Source organism: Falco peregrinus, chromosome 4, assembly GCF_023634155.1.
Source record: "Falco peregrinus isolate bFalPer1 chromosome 4, bFalPer1.pri, whole genome shotgun sequence".
NCBI lineage: Eukaryota > Metazoa > Chordata > Aves > Falconiformes > Falconidae > Falco > Falco peregrinus.
In genome coordinates, this window is record NC_073724.1 from 121026493 (window position 1) to 121047969 (window position 21477).

The following is a 21477-nucleotide window of genomic DNA, read 5'->3' on the forward strand; positions in this document are numbered from 1 at the left end:
AAGACTCATTCGTAAAACATCTGCTCCTGGTTCTCTAACACGAGGAGGAAAAAGACATTTTAATTTTTAGTGTGTGGGCTGCTCAAACTGCTTGAATAGCATCATTTGCGAAGTAGGCACACCAAGGGAAAACAGCAATAATGGTACAGAAAACTTAGTGGTTTGTTTCATAAAGCTCATCTTTCTACAGAGGCTGGTGATGACAGACAGCGTAAGCAAAGAATAAACACATGAGAGACAACTATCCCGAAGGTACGGAACAGACAGCAAACACAAGAATAAACGCAGGTACGAAGGTGACAAGATAGCTTGATTATACCTATGAAAAAAGGCATGCGAATCTATCTATCTGTATCTTGTTTTGTTGAATATCCTACGCAAAAGAGATCAGATACCAGAAAGAATACCAAAAGCCCTTTTTTTGTCCTCGGAAATGGAGAGACCCCAGCAGCAACAGAGAACACATTTACACTGAGCCACCATCCATCTGATTTGGATGTTTGACCTGCAGGAGCCAAAAAAGGTGGCGGTTTCGTGCCGCCTGGCTAACGGAGCGGTCTGCCGGAGCACCCGCGGCTATCCCTCGGCCAGAGGCCGTTTGCAATACATGTGTTTAGGGGCTGAAACCACCACTTGTTCCACACAGGTTGCTGGTATCAAGATGACAATCAGGCTTGAATATGAACCGGTAAGTTAATTACTGAAAGATGCCATAACCTTTTACAGTTAAAAGGTTCTCTATCCCTTTGCAGTTAAGAGCATCCATTTTCAGGTTCACAGGAAACGTACTGACTGCAACCTTTATTTCTAACTCTGCCATACTGCACTTCTACTGTACAAATGCTTCTTGCAACTCTACTGTTTCAAGTTCCAGCAAATACAGAACACAAACACCATAAAAACATTGTTCTCTCTTCCTTTTTTTGAATAAATGACATAGTGTTTACAACACTTTTGTTGTAGGCAGCACAGGCACTGCATACATTTGCTAGATGACATTAAAACTCAAAATGACGATGAACTTTTTTGGCATGTACACTGGAAAAAGAAATAAATTTATTCCTTCCCATCATTACACATTTCCTCATTAGATCAGAAAGTCAGCCAGCTGGATAGGTGGTGCGATATTAACTCCTTCAGCTTGTTACATTACTGTAGCAAGTTAAATAAATACGGTGATATCAAAGCATCAATGCTGCTTTCTTCTTCTTAGCCCTTTAAAAGAAAAGACCTCCAGAGCTTTGCTGAACAAATTATGCCATGACAACTACCGGCACAAAGAGCAACGCTGTGCACAGTGTAAGGATGGCAGCTAGCTGGTTTCTGAACATTAAACACTGCCGGCTCTTCAAGGATGAAGTGAAAATGCTGCTTGTTCTATGCTGCAGTAATTCTTCTAATAATTGCAAGCAGCGTCATTTTGGTAACAGTTCTGAGAATTCCATCTCTGGGCTGTCCTCACCTGGCCTGCCAAAATCAACAGCATCTTCTTCTTTTTTTTTTTTTGTCTTTCTATCTTTTTTTTTCTTTCATACAGGAGTGTACATAAGCGTAAAAGAGGAAAGTAAGAATCAGAGTTTAACCTCCCCCACTGTGGCATCGGCTGGGTCGCTGACGACTAGCACGGGGCTTGGCTCCAGGGCCAGCTGTTGGCCCGTCTGATGAGACAGAGAACAAGGTACTGGACAGCATCCAACGTGCACGACGGGAAGTTAAAGGAGGTGGAGTACAAGAAGCAAGGGGAAAAAACCCACTGTTAAACACAGCTACGTAACATATCCTCATCTATCCTAGCTAGAAAGGATCTGAAACGAAACTCAGCACGAGAAGTCCTTTGGGATTTGGGAAAGCTGAAGCTTGGATCTGCATACTACAGCTTTACTCTCTCATTATACTACTAGCTGTGGGAATAAAGCCTGCAGAGACAGACTATGCGGAGCCGTGATTATCACCTTTACTGCAAATCACTGTCACGGTGTTTGAGCTCCATGTGTCATGATCTAGAAGAAACATCCTCACGCCCTGAAGAAAGCAAAGAGCGCACTGAGGAAGCATTTGCTGAGACTCCATCCAGTGCTTGCTCACTTCTTTGAGCTGAAGTTGACATAGATGGAAACATCCATACATCCAAAATAAACCTTTCCCTCTAAAGGATGGCACAATTACCAAGATGACAATAAAAGCATGAAGAAACATGGGAACAAGCAGGACTTTTTGTGTGTAGGTAGCACATATTTGTTGAAGTTGAGATTTTGTTTTTCTTAGGTGGCCAGCCAAAGCAAGCCATTCTCCAAACCAGTTGCCACACAATGAAAAACCACATCCCCATTCCCCCCCAAGTTTTGTTACACAGAAGATCTATTCCGGCTGTCCAAAGCATTTAAGAGTCAAAAGAAAGTGTGAATTAAATAATTTTAACAGCGTATGAAGACCCTAATTAGGAAAAGTATCCACATGCAAACCGAGACTTTACAAAAGCTACTGAATTTTGTTAAACATTGAATATGTAAACACGCACAGAAAATCCAAAATTTGTTTGAGGCAAATTAACCAAACCTTCAGGAATTTTTTTTTTATTGGTTGCTGGTGAAAAGCAACAAATTGGTTAGTTTTACTGCCAAAGGTGACAGCTCAGTATCACAAGCCATGTAGGGGAATTAAAAAAAGAAAAGGTATTATGAGCTCTTTTAGCCCTCCCTCGTTTCTGAACAGGGTTTCTTGGTTCAGGCAGCTGTTCAATTCAGCCATCGCGATTTATTTTGAAATATATCATTCTTCGGCAGGAGAGAGGGGAGGAAAATGAGAGTTTGCTTTTTATTCTTTCTTGAATTACATAAAAACATGCTTTCTTCCAAGCTAAACAGATGGGAGATGTCTCTGGCCTGTTTTTCAAACCAGCTATAGAAACTACAAATGCAATTAGTCTTACGTACAACTGAGTAAAAACCCATTACCAATCTTCCACTGATCCATAAAGTTTCTTTTTGGTTCAATCTTGGGTATATTTTCAAAAGAGTTAGCGTGACTTTGGACACAGCAAGACATATTCATGCCATTGGAATTCAACAGTTTAAGAAGTTACCAACTTTTTGGATGAAATGCAGTAGTGATCAAGTTTGTGGTTTGTTCCAATTTAACCTCTTTACTGCTTTAAGTGTCACTATTCATACATAAAATGTCAAATATTTTCTGTATCTCAAATAACAGGGCAGTAACTTGCAGGTGAATAGTGGCAACATCCGCGCCTATGACGAATCTTTGAGGGCAACATCTAACGCTGCTCACAGGAAGGGACAGCCCATTTTCCAAGGCCTTAAGCTGATTTTTAATGAATTAAATTGTCTTCTCAAATATCAAAATCAATTTGGAAAACAGGCTTTGCTCTCCTGATGACTTTCACTGTGATCTCTACATAAACAACTCTAAGAGGTGATGTAGAGTCTACAGTAGTTTTTTAAACATTTGGAAGAATAAAGCCTTTCATGCAAGTATCCAGGATAATACTGTAAACAAGGAAACTTCAAAGAAACATGCCGACATTTTTCTTTTCAGGTGACGGCAAATAAATGTTATGGCACTTATCCGAGGTTTGAAACATCCATCTAAAGTAAACTCAGCAACAGAACCCTGAAATCCTTTTCTTCGTTTGTTTTTTTTTTGCATGAAATTCAGACACATGCTTCACCCATGTAAAGCTACAAGACTTTTCCTGATAGCTAACAACCAACCAAATATTATCAGTTTTGGTTTATATTCATGATTAAGTTCAGAGTTGCTACTAGGAAAGAGCCACGTGGAAATGAGGTGGGGTTTACACCTTGGAAACCGTACCAGGTGGGAAGAGCCGTTGTTGGTCACCGAAGGCAGGCTGGCCCAGCGTTCATTTTCCAGTTCTTCCATCACTTGGTTCATTGCACTTTTTAGCCACGTATCCACGGACACACCGATCTGCTTCAGCAGATCAAGACGGGCTTCTGCTTTCAGCTTAATTATCTGCAGAAATAAACATGCACAAGTTAGAATTCTTTCAAGATTACATTTCACTCCTTGCCACGATTTAAATGTGTTACTTCCTGATCCGCAAATTACTCAGGTGGCTCCAAAAGCTGCTCCACATGGAAATGAGTCCAGTTCTTCATTTCCTTGCCTGCAGGAATGCAGTGTGAGCCAAGAGACGGGGAATGGTTTTCTGGAGATGTAAAACTACAGGCACGGAAAATTTCACAAGTTGGTGCTTTTAAAATAACATCTATTAGTTTATGCTAACTTTCTATCACTATATTCTAGTGGTTGGTTAGTTTAGATTCTTTTCAAAGTCTGAAAACCTGGCAAAAGCCAGTGCTTCACAGTATTTTTAAAATTAGGAATACTCCTGAGCTGCAGACCCTGGATGCCCTTTTGGCTGGTGCCTAAACTGAATGTGATACACAAATAAATCCCATGTGATACAGTCGCACAAATCCCCCAACCCCCCAAATGAGGCTATTTTCCATCAGCACTTGCCAGAGATCACAGAAAGCTTATTTGTTATGGAAACAGAGTATCTTAATAACTCCAAAATTAAATAAATATCACACTTCAATGAATAGTTTCATGATTTTTTGTCCTTTGAACAGAATGAAAATTTAGGTTTTCTGACAGCTGGGTTCACTTCAGCATCCTGGCACGCTTTCTGGCCGATGGAGCCAAAGCTTTAACAAATTCATGGCAAACCACCACCCTGATCCAAATTATTTAACAATCTAAACAGAAGGAATGGAAAGAGCAGTATGAAGAAATTCAGAATTTCAAGAAATGCCAAATTTAAAACTTCCAGAAAAGAAGAATTTCAAGAAAAGCAAAGGAGAATTTCAAAGATGTCATCAAGAAGTGGGGGGCAACCCTAGGAACAGAACCAAGGATAGTTATGGCCAGTCCAGCCCTATCTTCCCCCCCTGTGGCACTTGGTCACCAGAGGGACAAAACCCAAGTGATTTACCAAAGGTCCTTCAGTAAGTCACTGATGGAGACTCAGAATCCCACTGAATCACCCTGGAGTTTTTCCTGCATTTCCTTTCACAGCATTGCTCTTTCTTAGCAAGTTACTGTGCAGGCAGCAAATTCTCATCTCCTTTCTTGCCTTTCAGCCCTTTCCACGGGGATCAGAAGCACCTTATTCAGCCCTACTGCCTGTACTGACAAATCAAACTGACAGCAGCCCCGACAAGCAAGCCCAGCAAAAATAGATGGCTCTAAGCAAAAATTAGAGGGAAATTACTTCTTCTGTAGTGGCCAAAGCACGCTAGACTATGTAAGAACATATGTACAGTGAACTAACATGCCAACTGGTGCTACGTACATTTTTATCTCTGTTACATATATCCTAACTGTATACAAAATTTTGTGTGGAGCTCAAATGATACTCATTTTTTTCTTGGTATTGACATGCCGCTGCACTTTACTATTATCTTTCTATTAAGAAAAGTCAGAAAACAGATGACTGTAACTTTCATTCAGCTGAGCCCCCAAACATAGATCCATTTTCATTTTAAAAACTATTTGCAAGTGACTTTTAAACCTGTTTCAAACAAAAAACTACTTTTGAGAGATATCGGGTTTCACTCCATTTAGAAGAAACGTGATTTTTAAAATGTAGCTAAGTTATTAAGAGTAAAATCTATTACGTAAAATGTGTCTTTGTATGGATACAGGTGTATGCACACTCTCCCGCACAATTGGGTATGGAGACTGAAGGGTCGGATGAGTTTGAGAAGTATTTCCCATGACAAAAGCCAAAGTCACTTAGCCAAGTGAAGTTTTGCACTTCTCCGTGCAAACAGGCTTCAGGTGAATGATTAACATGTCTTGTGAACACCGTTCATATAGGCGAGAAAATAAGGAAAAAAGTAATATATATTAATGCACATCACACTACTTCCGTCAAGATTCAGAAAATAGTGATTTAAAAGGAATAAAGAGCCCAAAGATTGATCCACACATCAGCATTTCCATTTGAAAGGCAGACTCTTTCAGTTCAACTGCAGCACAAAGCATCTTCTGAAAACCCCGTAAGTTAGTACGGCCCAGCCCCAGCCTGAAATTTGTAAATATTTACAAAAGCAATACCTATGAAAAGATCTGAAATCAGAAGTGTGAGATGGTGTTAACAGTTTTGAGTTCCAGGGGTGAATGGAGTAGGCATTTCATTTGTCTTAGAGAGGCAATACCTCTCACTTGTTGTTTTTCCTTTTGTCCCTGCTCATATTAGTTTGTATATTTTAAAGCTGTAAGAACATGGAAACAATAATAGTTTTAATTAAGCATTAACCTTTTCTTTGGAAAAAATCGTTTTAGGAGCACCTACCAAATTGAGAAGTGGATTTCTCACTGTATCAGGCTAAACAGAGAACACACTTTTAAACCAAAGATGTTAGCACAGAAGGGCTGCACCGAAAAAGCTGAATCCAGGGATGCCGATTTCTGCACATCAACACACACCTCTCCTGGTAACAAGTATTCGAGATTTTGAACAAAACCACTTTCTAACCACATCTCCTTTGGAAGAAGGGGAGCTGAGCGGCTCTGCAGCCCCTAGGGAAGATGAGCGCTGATCCTGCCTCTTACCTGGATGCTCCTACACCCAAGATAACACCCTGCTAGCCCGACGTTCGAGCACGGTCAGCTCCAGCCTGGCCTGGCAGCTGCGTGCGAGCAGGCAGCTCAGACAGCTGTAGCGTGGCAGCCACCTCGCCAGAGGCAGCTGACTCAGCCGGGATGGGGTTGTGGCACCGGTAAGGCACAGGTAGGTTACCAGCTTCAGTGGAACACATCACCCTCTTACCGCTTTTTTGGAAACTGCGATAGATTGACTTCATGCAGGTCGATGCAAGCCATTTGCTTTAGCTTGTTAATGAGAAACTCTGCATTTTATCATGTTGCCAAGCTGAGGTTCCTCTGCGTACATATATACACACACTCATAAAGTAGCCATTCCCTAATTTGCCTTTATATTCTGACATTGTCTTACGAGGACCTTCCATATACCTTCAACAAAAGTTGCCTAGGAAATGATCAGCCTAGTTGTTCTGCTGCTTCACCTCGTTATGCAATTTCCAATTAGCTTGAGTTATGCAACAGCAATAAACATTAGTCTAGGCATGCTATAAACATTTGTCGTTCATATTAGTACTCAGTCTGCTGTAAACCACGTTGTTTGTACAAACTTGTTAGCTAAAATAAACAAGCTGCTCCACGATCCTTGACTGTACTTGCTAAGGGTCAGACATGAGCTTTTAATTCAAGGTACCCAGCAAATCCAGCTGAGTTACCCCATTCTATTTACACATTGTAGGCTTAATATTCAACAAATGTTTGTTCCAAACCACAAATGTTTTGAGTTTCATTCCATTGCAGACAAGCCATAAAAGTACTTACAGTATTAGGTCAGGCCTGCACTTGAAAGATGCAGAATGCTATTTACAAGCATACAGATAAATTTTTACCTAAATAATTATACTGGTAGACCAGGGTTAACAGCTTCCTACCTATAGAAAAATAACACAACCAAACCCCAACAAACCAGACAGTAGTATAACTTATTCTGCCGCTGACACAGGAACAGCTACATGATTAGAAATACAAGCACTTCATTCAACTATCACTATGTCTAAATTAGCTGGGGTTTGATGCTTTCATTGTGTCACAATAAAATGTTAACTAAGAGGGAAAAAAGGGATCACCTGGAGGAAATACTGGTGTTTTCACCAGCACCAAGCTATGCACCAAGCTTTTCTGTATGTGTCCCAAAGCACAACGTAGGTTCTTCCCTTTGGCAGGTGAGGTTTCTGCCAGCTGGAGTCCTCACTTCATCAAGGAGGGACCCACCTTGCACAAAGGACGTGACTTCAGCTTGCCCAGTCTTCCCTTGCAGTTCCTGACGCGGGAAGGGAGCCAAGGAGTGACACAGTGGCACAGGAAGAGCCGCGGTGCGCTTTCTGACAAACCACAGCTTTGGATGCACTAGCTCTCAACGCCTCGTTCCCTCAAAGACATCCTATATTTCACGTTAAAAACTACACAAGGCTTTAATCGCTGATTTCCCCTCTCAACAAAAGGGTCCCCAGCAGACACACATGCCATACTCCTGACTGAGAGACCTCCACTGGCAGAAGCTCACAGACTGGAAAATTCTTTCAATCAAGTAACCCCTTGATGCATTCCCAGCAATACCAAGTATCTCCAGGAAGGCAGCTGAGTTTCGAAAGCACAGGAACGCTGGAATCCAGCACTCGCTCTGAAATGTCATCGTTATTAAGTCTCACAGTAGGACAAATATTGTCCTATTTAATAGTGAAATTGCTATTTACAATTACTATTTACCAATTACTGTTTTAATAGCTAAAGACTAGGATTATCTTTACCCTGATTTAAAAATCATCAGCCACCCACAAAATTTACAAACAGCTTTCTGGGTGGTTCCTGCTTCTCTGAGCCTTTCTTTTGCCTTAGTTGATGGTAGGTTTTAAGAAGATGAAAGGAAAAAACTCCAAAGTTTTAAAAAATATAAATATTGTTATCTATTTCTCACATACCTATCATTGCTCTACATGGAAGAAGGAACAGTTTTGTTTATTTACTGTTCCAGTCTTAATTAAGTAAAGGCTTTAGACCTACAGCTTGCACAAGATGAAGATAAACAACTGCTTTGGAAGTCATGAAAATTAAATGCAGCAAGATTACATAGTTGTTCTCTGTTCCCAGAAGGAAAAGCGCCTGTAGAAACCCAGCGTTCATGTACATTCCACAAACACCTCAGTTACAAGTCCTTTAAAGTAATTTATAAAAGTGTTGGGGTAAAAAGCAAACACAGACACCCACCAGAGCTGATCTGACGTGCCCCCCTCAGTCTGGATTTTAGACAGAAGTCCTACTTAGGAGCGTGTTCAGATATGAAAATTGGATTAAATTAGAATTGCAAGTAGACCTAAATCATCGGTTGTGAGAACTACTTTATTGCAATGCAGTATTCTAGCGGCAGGAGCAAAATCATTAAGGGGGCTGGACAGCCTTATCTGGCAAACTGTTTTAGCTAAGAAGAAACAACACGGAAAGGTTTTGGCAAAACATTCTGGAAAGATACTATCTTTATTTTTTCCTCTATTTAGAAACATTTTTGTTTAAATTCTAAGCTGTTTTTAATTTTAAAAGGTATTTACATGAAATAATTCTCTTAATTAAAACCAATTTAGCATTTAAATTTTGGGGTACCTGATTTATTTGCACAGTGACAGCTAGAACTAACTATGAGTACAGTAAAAACAAGTATTGGAATGCCACAAATTTCTCAAAACCCAGCAGAAGCCCTCCCATGCAAACCAGTTTTAAATCGTGGTCCAGTGCTATTAACGTAGGGATGCACAAGCAAATAATCTGTGAAATCCAACTTTCACTGCTTCCTGATGCTTGGGGTGGAAAGACAGCTATGCTGAAACCACCCCAATAACAAAACAAAACAACACCCCCCAAAAAGATACCCTATCCATCGCGACTCACCTAAAATTTTGATCTCTGAGCTCAGCCTTGAGAGGGGAGCCTATCAGTAATTTTAGCTGCGCAGCATTCATCTGCAGTACTGTAAATCAAGACCATGAGATGCCACAGATTTATTAAAAAACCAGTAAGAAAAATACTCTTTCTGCTCTAACCTGTGTTTCCTTTCTCTTTTCTGCAGCAGACACCCCACACTTGCAACCTGGCTAAGGAGCGACCCGAACTAGCGAGGAAACCAGCTAAAAAAGGACATTTTTCAACACAACCCCGAGTGGGCTTTTTATAAGTGTGGGAAGCTTCTAAGCTTCTAGCTTCTGCTATTACAGCAGAGTTAGTTAATTTATATGCTAAATATTCTACACGGAGTTAAATCAAACGAGACCGTTCGGGTGAAGCAAAGAGGAAATGAAACACTGACACAGATAACACGTCTCCAGAGTGAATGCCAAGGCGATGAAAACAGAGGTGAAACTGTTAATGGAGAAGAGCCCACCTGCGTAGCTCCAGCCCAACTGGCAGGCTGATTTTTCCCAAGCTCAAGCACATAAAACCATCAGAGATGCCTAAACACAGAAAGCAGTTGGTGGGGAAGGAGATGGACAGCAGATGAAAGCAGTATCAAAGCATTTTGTACAGTTTAAGAAGTTGTTCCCAGGCTACTGGTAATGGGACTGGGAAGAAAATACCTGAATTCTGTAAGCAGGAAATGAGATGAATATAAAATATATGTATGCAAACCGTTATTAACACATTTTTCTGCAGTCTTGGTAATAAATATTATCATTAATTAATACAGTGGAAGATGCTGTATACATTTCATAGTCAAAAGACTCAGTAAGATTTAACCAGAGGCTGGACTACAGACACCCTCCAAAGTCCATAACCTGAACAACTCTGTGAAACGACACCACACTCAAACCACAGGTTTAAGGAACTGAGCTGGATTTTCAGTGTGAACCAGCTTCAAAAGAACTGAATAATAATAATAAAAAAAAAGACAAAAAGGAGATCTACAAAACAAGCAACGTTAATATTACTGTTGCCCAGACTAATCCCTGGTCCCTTTATCAAAAGATCTGAGAGACAGACTATTCCCCGAAGTCCTACAGAAATTATTCTTCATCTCAGCAACGTTTAAAGTAATGATGACTATTATTTGTGGGATGTTTTCAAATTCACTTATTAATTTGTTTCCATATATAAGGACATCTAGCCTTTTTAGTACACAGGGATCTGTAAGATGCATACAGAGTAAATATGGCTCTTCAGTTGACTACATCTTCCAGGAATGTTTACAACTGTATTTCATCATTAGCTTCGAAACATCTCTGTGTTTGCTCCTGCTCCTTCTTCCCCAAAAACACCTTTCTCTGTTAAATGTCCACTAACGAAAAAAGTATCCTTTATTATTATGGTGAATACGTACGACCCAGTGTTCTGAAGACGTCCCTTCTCATTGTTCATACCAGAACAGGCAAGTTTGTAAAAAGATATACTGTGAATTATTGAAGTAGGATCTGAGCATACCGCATGCCATCCAAATTTCTCACTTAAAGCAAGTCCGTGAAAAGTCATTATCAGAAAGTGGGAATTCAGTTCTCATAGGTGGTAGTATAATTTTTGAACACTGCAATCAGAATGATTAAGTGTTTGGATACAGCTGATAAAGTACTAAGACTTGTACATCTTCATAATATCACAATACAGCTTCAAGGCTCTGATGGTGTTCCTCTCAACGACGGTCTCGACTCTGCAGATGTCCTCACTAAACTATTTTTCACCAGAAGAGTTCAAAATTCCTGATCTGTGGATGGCGGCAGCCTCCTTCCAGGCTAGTTCTCAATCTGCCTGGCCGGAAAGACTAACAGCTCCTACGAATCTCCTGCCGAGAAGGCAATCTGTTTATTTAGCACAGCTCTCCCAAGCATATGTTTCCTGAGAAAAGCCAGAGATGGCAGCAAGTGACATTTTACAAATTCAACTTTTTGGGAGTTGCTAGCCTTATTCCATTTCATTTTAGTGAAGCACATGGAATTAGCTTTTCTCACACTGCTTATGAGCAGAGCATGACGCCACTCCTGCAGCTGAAAGGTTCAAGTGGAAGAACGCACAAAGAACAACAGGCTGGAGCGTAGCTACATCTACTTGAGGTGCAGTAGGACCACGTGCAGCACACAATTAATAGATTAGCTCCTAAGATAGAACAGGAGCCCAGCCAGCAAACACAACTGTTATCACAGCACAGTAATAAATATTCATAGCCAAATATAAGGGGAGGGAGAAAACAGCTCTCCATTTACCATTAAAAATGGACCTAAGCTTCTGAACTAATCAAATGAAGTAAACAGCACCATAATGAGTCTTAATCAAATCTTATCTGGTACAAACACTCTCTTGAGAGTTGTAGTTATCCTAATGATGAGACAAAATTCATCCCCCTATAATTAAGTGGAAATAGGATTAATTGCTGCGGAGGCCCCAAGACCTTCTTTGAGCACAGACCTGAGCACAAGTGGGAAATCTCCCATCATCACCGAAAAAATGTCAGCCCCCGGACCAGCTACACTGCTGGGTGAGGCTCACACCGGGCGAACAAAGTATCCGAGTCCTCGGCCTGATGGAGACAAACCAAGATGAGAGGAAGAATTCAAGTAACCCCAGCCTCAGGGGCCAGGATGCAGGCTGAAAGGAGGATTAGAGAAACCAAAGAAATAGCTTCAACTTTTGCTTATTTCTGCAACACAGATCAGTGGAGACAGGAAAATTCTGTATTCAGTAGTTTAAAGATATAGGGAAACAGGCAGTGGAGACATGGGAAGCTGTTTTAAGGCAACTGGCTGAATTAACAGCTGTACAATGCCCAACAACCCTCACTACTGTTGTCACAAAAACGTAAGCTTAAAATACAATTCTGCTTCAGTTACCTGAATCGTTGGGCAAGTGCAAAGGAGCTACAAGAATGGTTTATTTTCTTAAATTAATGAATTTCAAAGGTGTTGACCTCCTTTACAGATGATGCTTGAATCATGCCACCTTTAATTTAAATGAGCACCCTCTGCTCTCAGTGCTTGTCTTCTGGATCTAAGCTCTATGGTGTAGCATTAACCACAGTCAATTTTAGCGCTCAGCCTGTGCTGAAGTTATTATCAGACACATTCCAACATTTCCTTTAAAAACACGTGAGCAAAACAAACAAAAAACCTTTATCAAAACAGAAACTTTCAATTTTTAAGAAGAAAATACGTGTTCTGGTTATCAGTTACAGCCATTGTGTATCATCTGCCATGTATCAATTTTACAGGAGCACTCTAATATAAGCTGTATTTTCCCCCAAACTTTAATCAAGGAGTCTGCTCCCCGAAACATCGCAAGGAAAAACACCTCGTACCCCACGGAGAAAACCATCCAAAATTGCCTGCTCAGCTGTGAAAGTGCCAATCTAAGGTTTTTATGACCAGGCACTGCATCTTGCAGAAGACAAAGAACTTTGCTTCCTCCGATACGTCTCGATCCTATGCACACTTCTACTGTATGTCTCTGCTGTACCTTCCGATTACGCCTGCTTCCACAGCCACTGCGCTTGTCAGAAAAGACCAAAGCTGGACATACGGTACAGTCCTCAGTCCCTCTCAGTTGTTAGATTTCAAGGGACTCGGGGTCTCTGAGCAAGAGGGCAATGAGAAGAATACATCTATGCACAATACACCCTGGAGAAACCCCATTACCAAGATATATTGTCTCTAAAAGGTGCTGACTCAGCTCCTGTTGTATTAGACGGCACACAGAGACCAGTTTCTCTTCCGACAGTTAAGCAGGCTGGCGCTGCACCGATGTGTGAAGAATGTAAAATTCTCCAAGGAGAAACATGCAAGTGGAAGTGTCTAGTGATGATTAAATTAGCTTTTCCAGAAGAAACACAACATTTAATTCCAATGAGCTTGCGAAGTTATCTACCCCTTCAGAAAAGATGAAAGAAGAGGAGGAAGACAGCATATTCTCAAAGGAAAAAGCATCAAGGAGCGGGTCAAGAAGCTAAAATGGGATAGAACAACAGGCACGCTACTCCAGAAAGGAAATAAAAAGTATTTCAAGAGAAACGCTCCCCCCAACCTCCCCAACCCGTCCCCTCCCCACCCTCCCGCAAAAAAAAAAAAAAAAAAAAAAAAAAAGAAGGGAAAACACCTGTGGAATGAGGAATGACACTATCTAACACACCACGGGAGGAGAGAACGCGGTGCACATAGACGTGCACACACATGCAACCTACCAATAACATTCAGCAGAACGTCCATGCCTTCGAAGCGCTAGCAGGACACAGACACGATCCTTTAGAGACGGTAAGTGCTCCACGTGCTGCTTTACAGCTACTGCAGGTTGATGGAACCACTGACTTGAGGAAATTGTCTCAAGGTTATGAAATTCATACCCTGCAACCCTTGTCACCTTCCCGATGTGCTATCCTCTACCTGCTTTACTCCGTTAGAATGAGCGGGCGCTTTCCTCATCTGAGACTCGACCATCGTGGCAAGGCACAGCGGTGCATTAACCAATACCTGTTGCAGGCATAAGCAAAGCTGCATTGATCCCTCCCCAGTAAAATAGTTTTTTGGTTTTTTTTAAAACAAAATCAAATCTACATGTTATCATCAAACACTTCCAGACACGGCACCAGAACACATTACTCTTCCTGTCACAAACACAGCAGTATCCACAAAGTTTTGCAGATGGTAAGATTTAATGTGACAAGGTGATAACGAACCAACTAGCGTTAAAGGGCAAATTACTTCGAGCTGTTCACACAGGGTACAGCCATGCACGGTGTCAGGCAAGCGTAAACCACCCTGCCTTCGGTAACAGCTGCAAATGCAAACCCCATAAACCACCCCTTGCATGTTTTGGGGACTTTGTTGTTTTCTGTTTTACTTTATCAATTACATACATCAAACTGACCTTCAGAAAAAATAAACAGAGCCTGTGTAATCTTTCTTTTTCCACTTTCCAAGCCCCCTTTTTCTGAATAACATGGAGGTGCTGAAAAATCTTTCTCCTTCCTAAGCTAGCACCTTCCAATAATTGACTGTTGACTCCTGCCAACTGTCCAGACACCCTTCTCCCCCCCACTTGCTGTCCTGAGAAGGACCTCTTTGAAGGACTGAGCTAACTGAGGGTCTCTTTGCTTTGCTTTTTGCTTGCCAGCTGCAGCTGCTCGACCCAAACACAGCGCAGCGAGGAAGGGGAAGGTACTTCCACAGCTCCCCTGCAGCCTAAATTCGTGGCTGTAGCTTTCTGCACAAATACCATTCCCCGCCCCAACCATCAGTAATTCCAACTTTATCAGTTGCACTTAAGTATGCAGGAATGCTGCCCATGTTTGACTTTCACATACTGAAAAGAATTATGATTGCATTACAATAGAAAATGTTTTTACTCAAAGCTTACCAAGTTTATTCTTCTATGGATCATAAGTGTGCAAAAATCCCTCATCTAATTAACGGCCCTGACATTACTTAACAGTGCAACTTAGAAGAGTGGGGACTAATAAGGGTTGAAGCTAAAAGGAAAGGCCATCCTTAAGTAAAAAAGCTCAACTTCATTCATCTGTTAGCTTCTCTTAAAATAATTCTACACTGTAAATAACTTACGTGGCAACATATACGCAAACACAATGGGGTTTACACAACTACCACTGAAAAACGCAGAGACAACTTCACGTCTCCAAAATACACGCTAGAAAACTTGTATCAAAAGAGGAAGAAGAAAGTCAGCAAAAAACACCCAGCCACTGAGCCTCCTTAAACTCAAGTACTCGGTGTTTTCACTGTATTCTGCAGTAAAATAGGACACGTGTTAAATGTCTGGAGAGAAGGGATGGTTTAACGACAATACACTTGCTAGCACTGGAAAACCATGGAAATAATCATTTGTCTGTATTAGCTGTCTACCAAATACTGTAAAACACATCTCAGAGAAAATTATTCATGCTCTCCACCCCTTTGCAGTACTGTTGGGTGTTTGTAAGGATGCACACACATGACTCCGCATTTGCTCCTCGTTAGATCTGAGAACCGCATGCTGTTACTTCCCCCTTCACCACTTTTATGAATCCCCTTCCTGGCCATGCACTTCTTGCCCAGTTTGTTTCCCAATGGAGCTCTACGCCTCCCTCTGCTTTTGGAAAAGACCCCTACCTCCTACAGCACACTACAGAGTTTATTTCTGATCGCACATCTCTTTTTTTATATATACATATATAAACCTTTCCGCTTCTTGGCACTGCCCTTCTATCCTCAGTTATGTTCTGTGGTTGTGGCCAAGGAAACTTGCAGCTTTGTCTCAAGCTCTTTCAGCTACATCTCTCAGAAAAGTCAACCTTCTGCTGAGCAAAACTTCCCGTGTGCTCTCAGATTCCTTCTTTGCTGCATCTGCATGGACAGTAACTGCTGTGCTATCCCTGCCTTGGTGTTCTCTGTGTCATTCATACGGGACTGTGCCCTAACTTCTATCGTGGAGATCCTCCTTAGCCATTACTATTGCAGCTCTTACTTTCGAAGTTCTGACTTCCCAGAATGTAACAAATCAGAAATACTCATGTCAGTTTTTCTCTCCACCATCTCTGCCAAGGAAATATCATCTTTCTTTGCTCAGCTTCCACTGATTTACTGGGTTCTGTTAATTATGCACTCTTAAGACTTGCAATCACTTAAGTTCCAGGCTGATTTCCTTACCTTTTATAATATTTCATGTGAGAACCTTCTCTGCAACTTCTTGTCCTGATTTTATTTCTTTCTGCTGCTGCTTCTGTCTTTCATTCTCATGCTCTCTGCCCTCGCATATTTAATCATTAACTATATATACACTGAAGTACTTTGGAGTACAGTCTGTTTGAAATAGTTGACTCGGAATCACAGAATGGTTGGGCTGGAAGGGACGTTAAAGACCACCTAGTTCCAACCCCCCTGCCATGGGCAGGGACACCTCCCACCTTCAAGGCCCATCCAACCTGGCCTTGAGCACTGCCAGGGATGGGCATCCTGTGCCACCGCCTCACCGCCAAGAACTTTGTCCTAACACCTAACGTAAATCTCCCTCTTTTAGTTCAAAACCTTTACCCCTTGTCCAAATGCTGCAGGCCCTACTAAAAAGTCTGTTCCCATCTTTCTTATAAGCCCCGTTTAAGTACTAAAAGGCCACTGCATTTTAAAACACTGTTAAGAGAGCATATTCTGAATTTGTTTTAAAAGGAGAGCCTAACATTTGTCACACAGTAGGAGGAATAATTTTGCTCTGTATTTTCTAACCTCTTGAACTGTAAATCACATTCCTAATTACACCAGGCACTCCAAATATCTAGCGGTATGAGAAGCACTTAACTGAAACAATTACATTTGCTCTACAGTTTTAATTAAGGAACCCACTCAGCCAAAAACTAATAGATTAGTTCCTGTCCCTTGCAATAGGTTTTTTGAATTGCTGGCCACAGAAACAGTTAACTTTAACCAACCCAACGCTGGCAGTCAAGTATGAAGCTTGATCTTTTCATGAGCTTTCTTAACCCAGAACAGGTCTCATAAACCTCTGTAACCTTTTCAAAAGGACGCCAGAGTAAAGTAGAAAGATACAAAGTTTATTTAAATTATTTTCCCATCAACATTACAAATCAATATGTGTATCAAAAAATACTAGAACAGAAGGCACATCAGCACGTGGCAGTTGGTTCTAGAAGCCATAAAGCATGAAGACAGAGAGATGATCACCATTTTCTGGTATTAATTCCTTCAAGCAGAAGGAAACTAGTAAACCCGAGGTTGTTTTTAATCCATTTAAGACAAAGCCCCTAAATACAGACATTACAGACCTTTGCACAGTAGTGGGAAATGCAGTAAGTTTAATCACTCTTCATCAGGATTTTTTTTTTTAATATTACTTTCCTAATCTCAAGTCTTTCATTAAGTTGATTCAGTGATTTGAGAAGTATGAAATGAAGGAAAAAAAAAGACATCTGAAAACTACCTCATTTTTGATGCTACAAGCTTACATTTCCACAAACAACATTAAATAGCTGTAATGTAAATCCGTCTGTGGTTAAGAAGCCAAACATGCCAAAATAATTTCCTTACTTACCTCAGCCTTGCGAATACTCTCTCTGGCTTCATCTATTTTCTGCTCCAGTTCTGCTCGGGTTTGCTCAGACATCACAGGCCCATGGCATTCTAGCTCTTCAAGTGTCTGAAAATACACCACAGACGTAGTAAATGTTAGCAAGCCATTTACATGATAAATATTTATGGTAAGTCAGGGAAATTATTGTTTCATTAGATGCTGGGTTGACCAATAGTCGTCCATTCCAGGAAAAAAGATGATGACCAAGGGAAAACACAATTTAACAGCACAGTATTTCACATGGAAATTCCACCTAGAGGAACGCTTCAACATCTTCATGAAAACATGATACCGTGGTATGAAGCCACTCATCTGTATGTTGCCAATTACATATTTAAAATGGGTATGTCACTCCACGGTAATGTCAGGATGGAAAAAAAAAAAGAGTATCTTAAACATGGAGAGAGAAGTTGCTAATGGTAGTCCTGTTGTAGGGGAAGCCAGGCCAGGTCTCCTGCATTTGCAGGAACACTGTGTCCAGAGGAGGATTTGCAGAATCATGGAAGACAGATGGGAGTTTCTTAGGTTCATGCACATGTATGTTGACTCTACAGATCCAAATGAAAAATAACAAAAGCATGTGCCTGCCCAAATCATCACCAGTTAATCTGCAAATCTGTGTCTGGTTCAGTGACTCTTTATGCATTTTGTGTTAGTCACTGGAGAAAGAGCAGGAGCATCAGGTGGTAGGGCCAGAATCCAGGATGCTCGCTCCCTCCTCTGAGGAGAGTTTTTCCTATCATATTTTGGTCACAAACACTGTTAATACCCCCTGCCAGGTGCTACAACTTCTGGAGTTTTGCTACAGAGTGGCCCAGGTTCAGCAGAAGACAGGTACGATGGTAAACACCTACTGTGGTCTTGTTTCTTGCTCAATGCATCCTCCTGGGCAGTTTGAGGAATGGCTCAAACCTCTAATGTAGGACTAGAAGCCAGGTCTCCCACCTCCTGGGCAGCAGCTCACTGAGTATTACACAATATAGCATCACAGAATCATAGAATCATTTCGGTTGGAAAAGACCTTTCAGATCATTGAGTCCAACCATTAACCTACCACTGCCAAGGCCACCACTGAACCATGTCCCCAAGCGCCACATGTACGTGTATTTTGAACCCCCCCATGGACGGTGCCTGCACCCCGTCCCCGGGCAGCCTGTGCCAGCGCTTGGCCACCCTGTCGGGGAAGACATTTCTCCCAGTGCCCACCCTGAACCTCCCCTGGTGCGGCTGGAGGCCGTTCCCTCCTGTCCTGCCGCTGGTTCCTTGGGAGCAGAGACCGACCCCCCTCGCTGCAGCCTCCTGCCAGGCAGCTGTAGGGAGCCAGAAGGGCCCCCCTGAGCCCCCTTTTCTCCGGGCTGAGCCCCCCCAGCTCCCCGCGCCCCCCCCAGAGCTGTGCCGCAGCCCCTTCCCTTACCTGAAGACCCAGTTAGGACAGCCAAATAAAGCCCTAGGTTCTTCTATGCTGAGCCACATACATAGAAATTAATTTATCAACACACACTTAATTTTGTGTCTTCATGTTAGATTTAACTGTGCATTACTCATGGGTTTTCCTAGTGTTGAAAGACTTTTGATCTCCAAATGAATAAATTATTTTTTTCTATGGGTAACATATACATGATATAGTGGAGATAAGGGAATCCCTGAAACTAGCTCAAACAGAGGCAGGCTGTGCAGAATAAAGGAAGGTCTGTATATTATTTGCAGCAAAGTAGAAGCTGTAACTTCAGATTTATATGGGAATAACAAAACGTACTGATAAACCAAAAAGTTAGAGGAGCTGCTAATCTGGCAGTTTGAGTGTATTGTATCAAGAAAGGCTATGATGAAAATGGCAGGTTGCCTGGAGAGGTAAAATGACAAAACCAATTCCTCAGTGCTTGCAACCGCTCCTCTTTCATTTGGTGGGGAGCTGCAACAAATAAAATCTGTAATTGAATGTTTTCCTAACCTACCCGCTGGCTGTGGACGATGTTTTTGTGCTCACGGGCTACCCGGGTAGCCCATTTCCGAGCCTCCTTGTTGAGGCTGTGCTCTTCAGTCGTTCCAGTTTCTGATTCCAGTTGTCGACTCTGCAACAGAAACAACGGGAGAACGAGTCATGACATAGACCTGAGGCTACCTCTGTAGATATGACAGTATTTAGTTATAGGATAACTTTATATCATATTTATCAGCCTGGGATCTTGTTTCATAGTAAACAAGAAAGATTAAAAAAAAATCGGCTCTCTTCCTTATGAACTTTATGATGGTACCAGGTTGTGAAAAGCCAACAACAAAAGCAAATCAAAGTTCACAAGAATTGACAACTCAACTGCTTCAGGAACATCAGTGTGATACTGATTACCAAACACAGTTCTACTGCAATGAGAGACATTCACGATGAATAAAACTGAAATACTGTTTCACTCGTGCACTGTATCAAAGAGGTGAAGAATAACTAGCCAAGAAAGTCACGCACTTTCTGAAGTAAACATGCATTATAGGAAGCAAATCTGAAAGGTTAAGTGTGTTCCAATGGGCAATTTAGGCTCATTCTTTGCAATTTGTGATCACATCGTAATGCCATTAAATATTTTAGAACAGCATGGCAATTCCTGTAAAAAAAAAAAATCTTGTCCGCAAATCAGCAACTGAAATTTCAAGTAATGTTTTTTGGTATTATTTCATCTTATGCCTGCTTTTATTGTGTCAATAACAAAACAAAAAAAAATTCTCCCCCTCAAGAAATGCCAACTAAAGCAAGATGAAGTAGTTCTCTAATGTCTACAGATTGAGCAGAACCCGTCTGTAACTCTCAAGGCAGACTTCCCATCATTTGATTACTAAAATAATTTCCAATCTCTCTATAATTTTCATTACTGCACCGCCCAGTGCATTAATCGTAGAATCACAGAATTGTTTACATTAGAAAATACCTTTATGATCATTGAGTCCAACTGTAAACCTACCACGCTGCTGCTGACACCGGCCAGGGCGCTGCTGGCCATCATGGCCACCTGGGCACGCTGGGGGCTCACGCCCAGCCGGCTGTTGGCCACCCCCCCCACGGCCTTTTCCACTGGGCATATTTACATAAAGATCTCAGTATTTAGGATGCAACTCAGTCTCCATCTTTTCACTAAAGTAGGTTCCCTGATATTCCTTCTATATTTGTGGGTATTCTGTACACATTTACTGCACCTATTCTGCATAAGGATAACTATTAATCATGACTCTGGAGAGAATCCAAAAAATGGCTATGAAGGCTGAAGCACCTCTCCTGTGAGGAGAGGCTGAGGGATCTGGAACTGTTCAGCCTGGAGAAGGCTCAGGGGGACCTCGCCAAATGTGTACCGATACCTGAAGGGAGGGTGCCAAGACCACCGAGCCAGGCTCTTCCCAGCGGTGCCCAGTGCCGGGACCAGAGGCAACGGGCACCAACGGGAACAGAGGAGGGTCCCTCTCGACATCAGGAAACACCTTTTCACCGTGCGGGTGCCCGAGCACTGGCAGGCGGTGCCCAGGGAGGCTGTGGACTCTCCAGCCTTGGAGATACTCAAAAGCCACCTGGACACGGTCCTGGGCAGTCTCCAGAGGTCCCTTCCAACCTCAACCAGCCTGCGATTCTATGATTATTTTTTTTTCTGAGCCAGTCTCATACTCTTCCCATCAGTAAAATTAGCTGTGAGAAGGAAGACATTATGTCCACCCCACCTTCCCAGGGTGTGCTCCTGGAACAACAGAACAGATTCTTACAACAGGCATTTCAGCTGTTTCCCAATTTAAGTTCATCAGTACTCTGAGACG

The 21477-nt window shown here is 41.8% G+C and overlaps 1 protein-coding gene across 3 annotated transcripts in view; it reads right to left on the minus strand.

Annotated features, from left to right (window-relative positions):
• FCHSD2 (FCH and double SH3 domains 2) overlaps nucleotides 1-21477 on the minus strand; it is a 163504-nt gene that overhangs the window by 8881 nt on the left and 133146 nt on the right. For all 3 annotated transcript variants that reach the window (XM_055801933.1, XM_055801934.1, XM_013305168.3), the window contains exons 11-13: nucleotides 19644-19760; nucleotides 17650-17754; nucleotides 3832-3993 (exon numbers count right to left, since the gene is read on the minus strand). In XM_055801933.1, the coding sequence (XP_055657908.1) occupies nucleotides 3832-3993; nucleotides 17650-17754; nucleotides 19644-19760 (384 nt within the window). The remainder of the gene's footprint in view (nucleotides 1-3831; nucleotides 3994-17649; nucleotides 17755-19643; nucleotides 19761-21477) is intronic.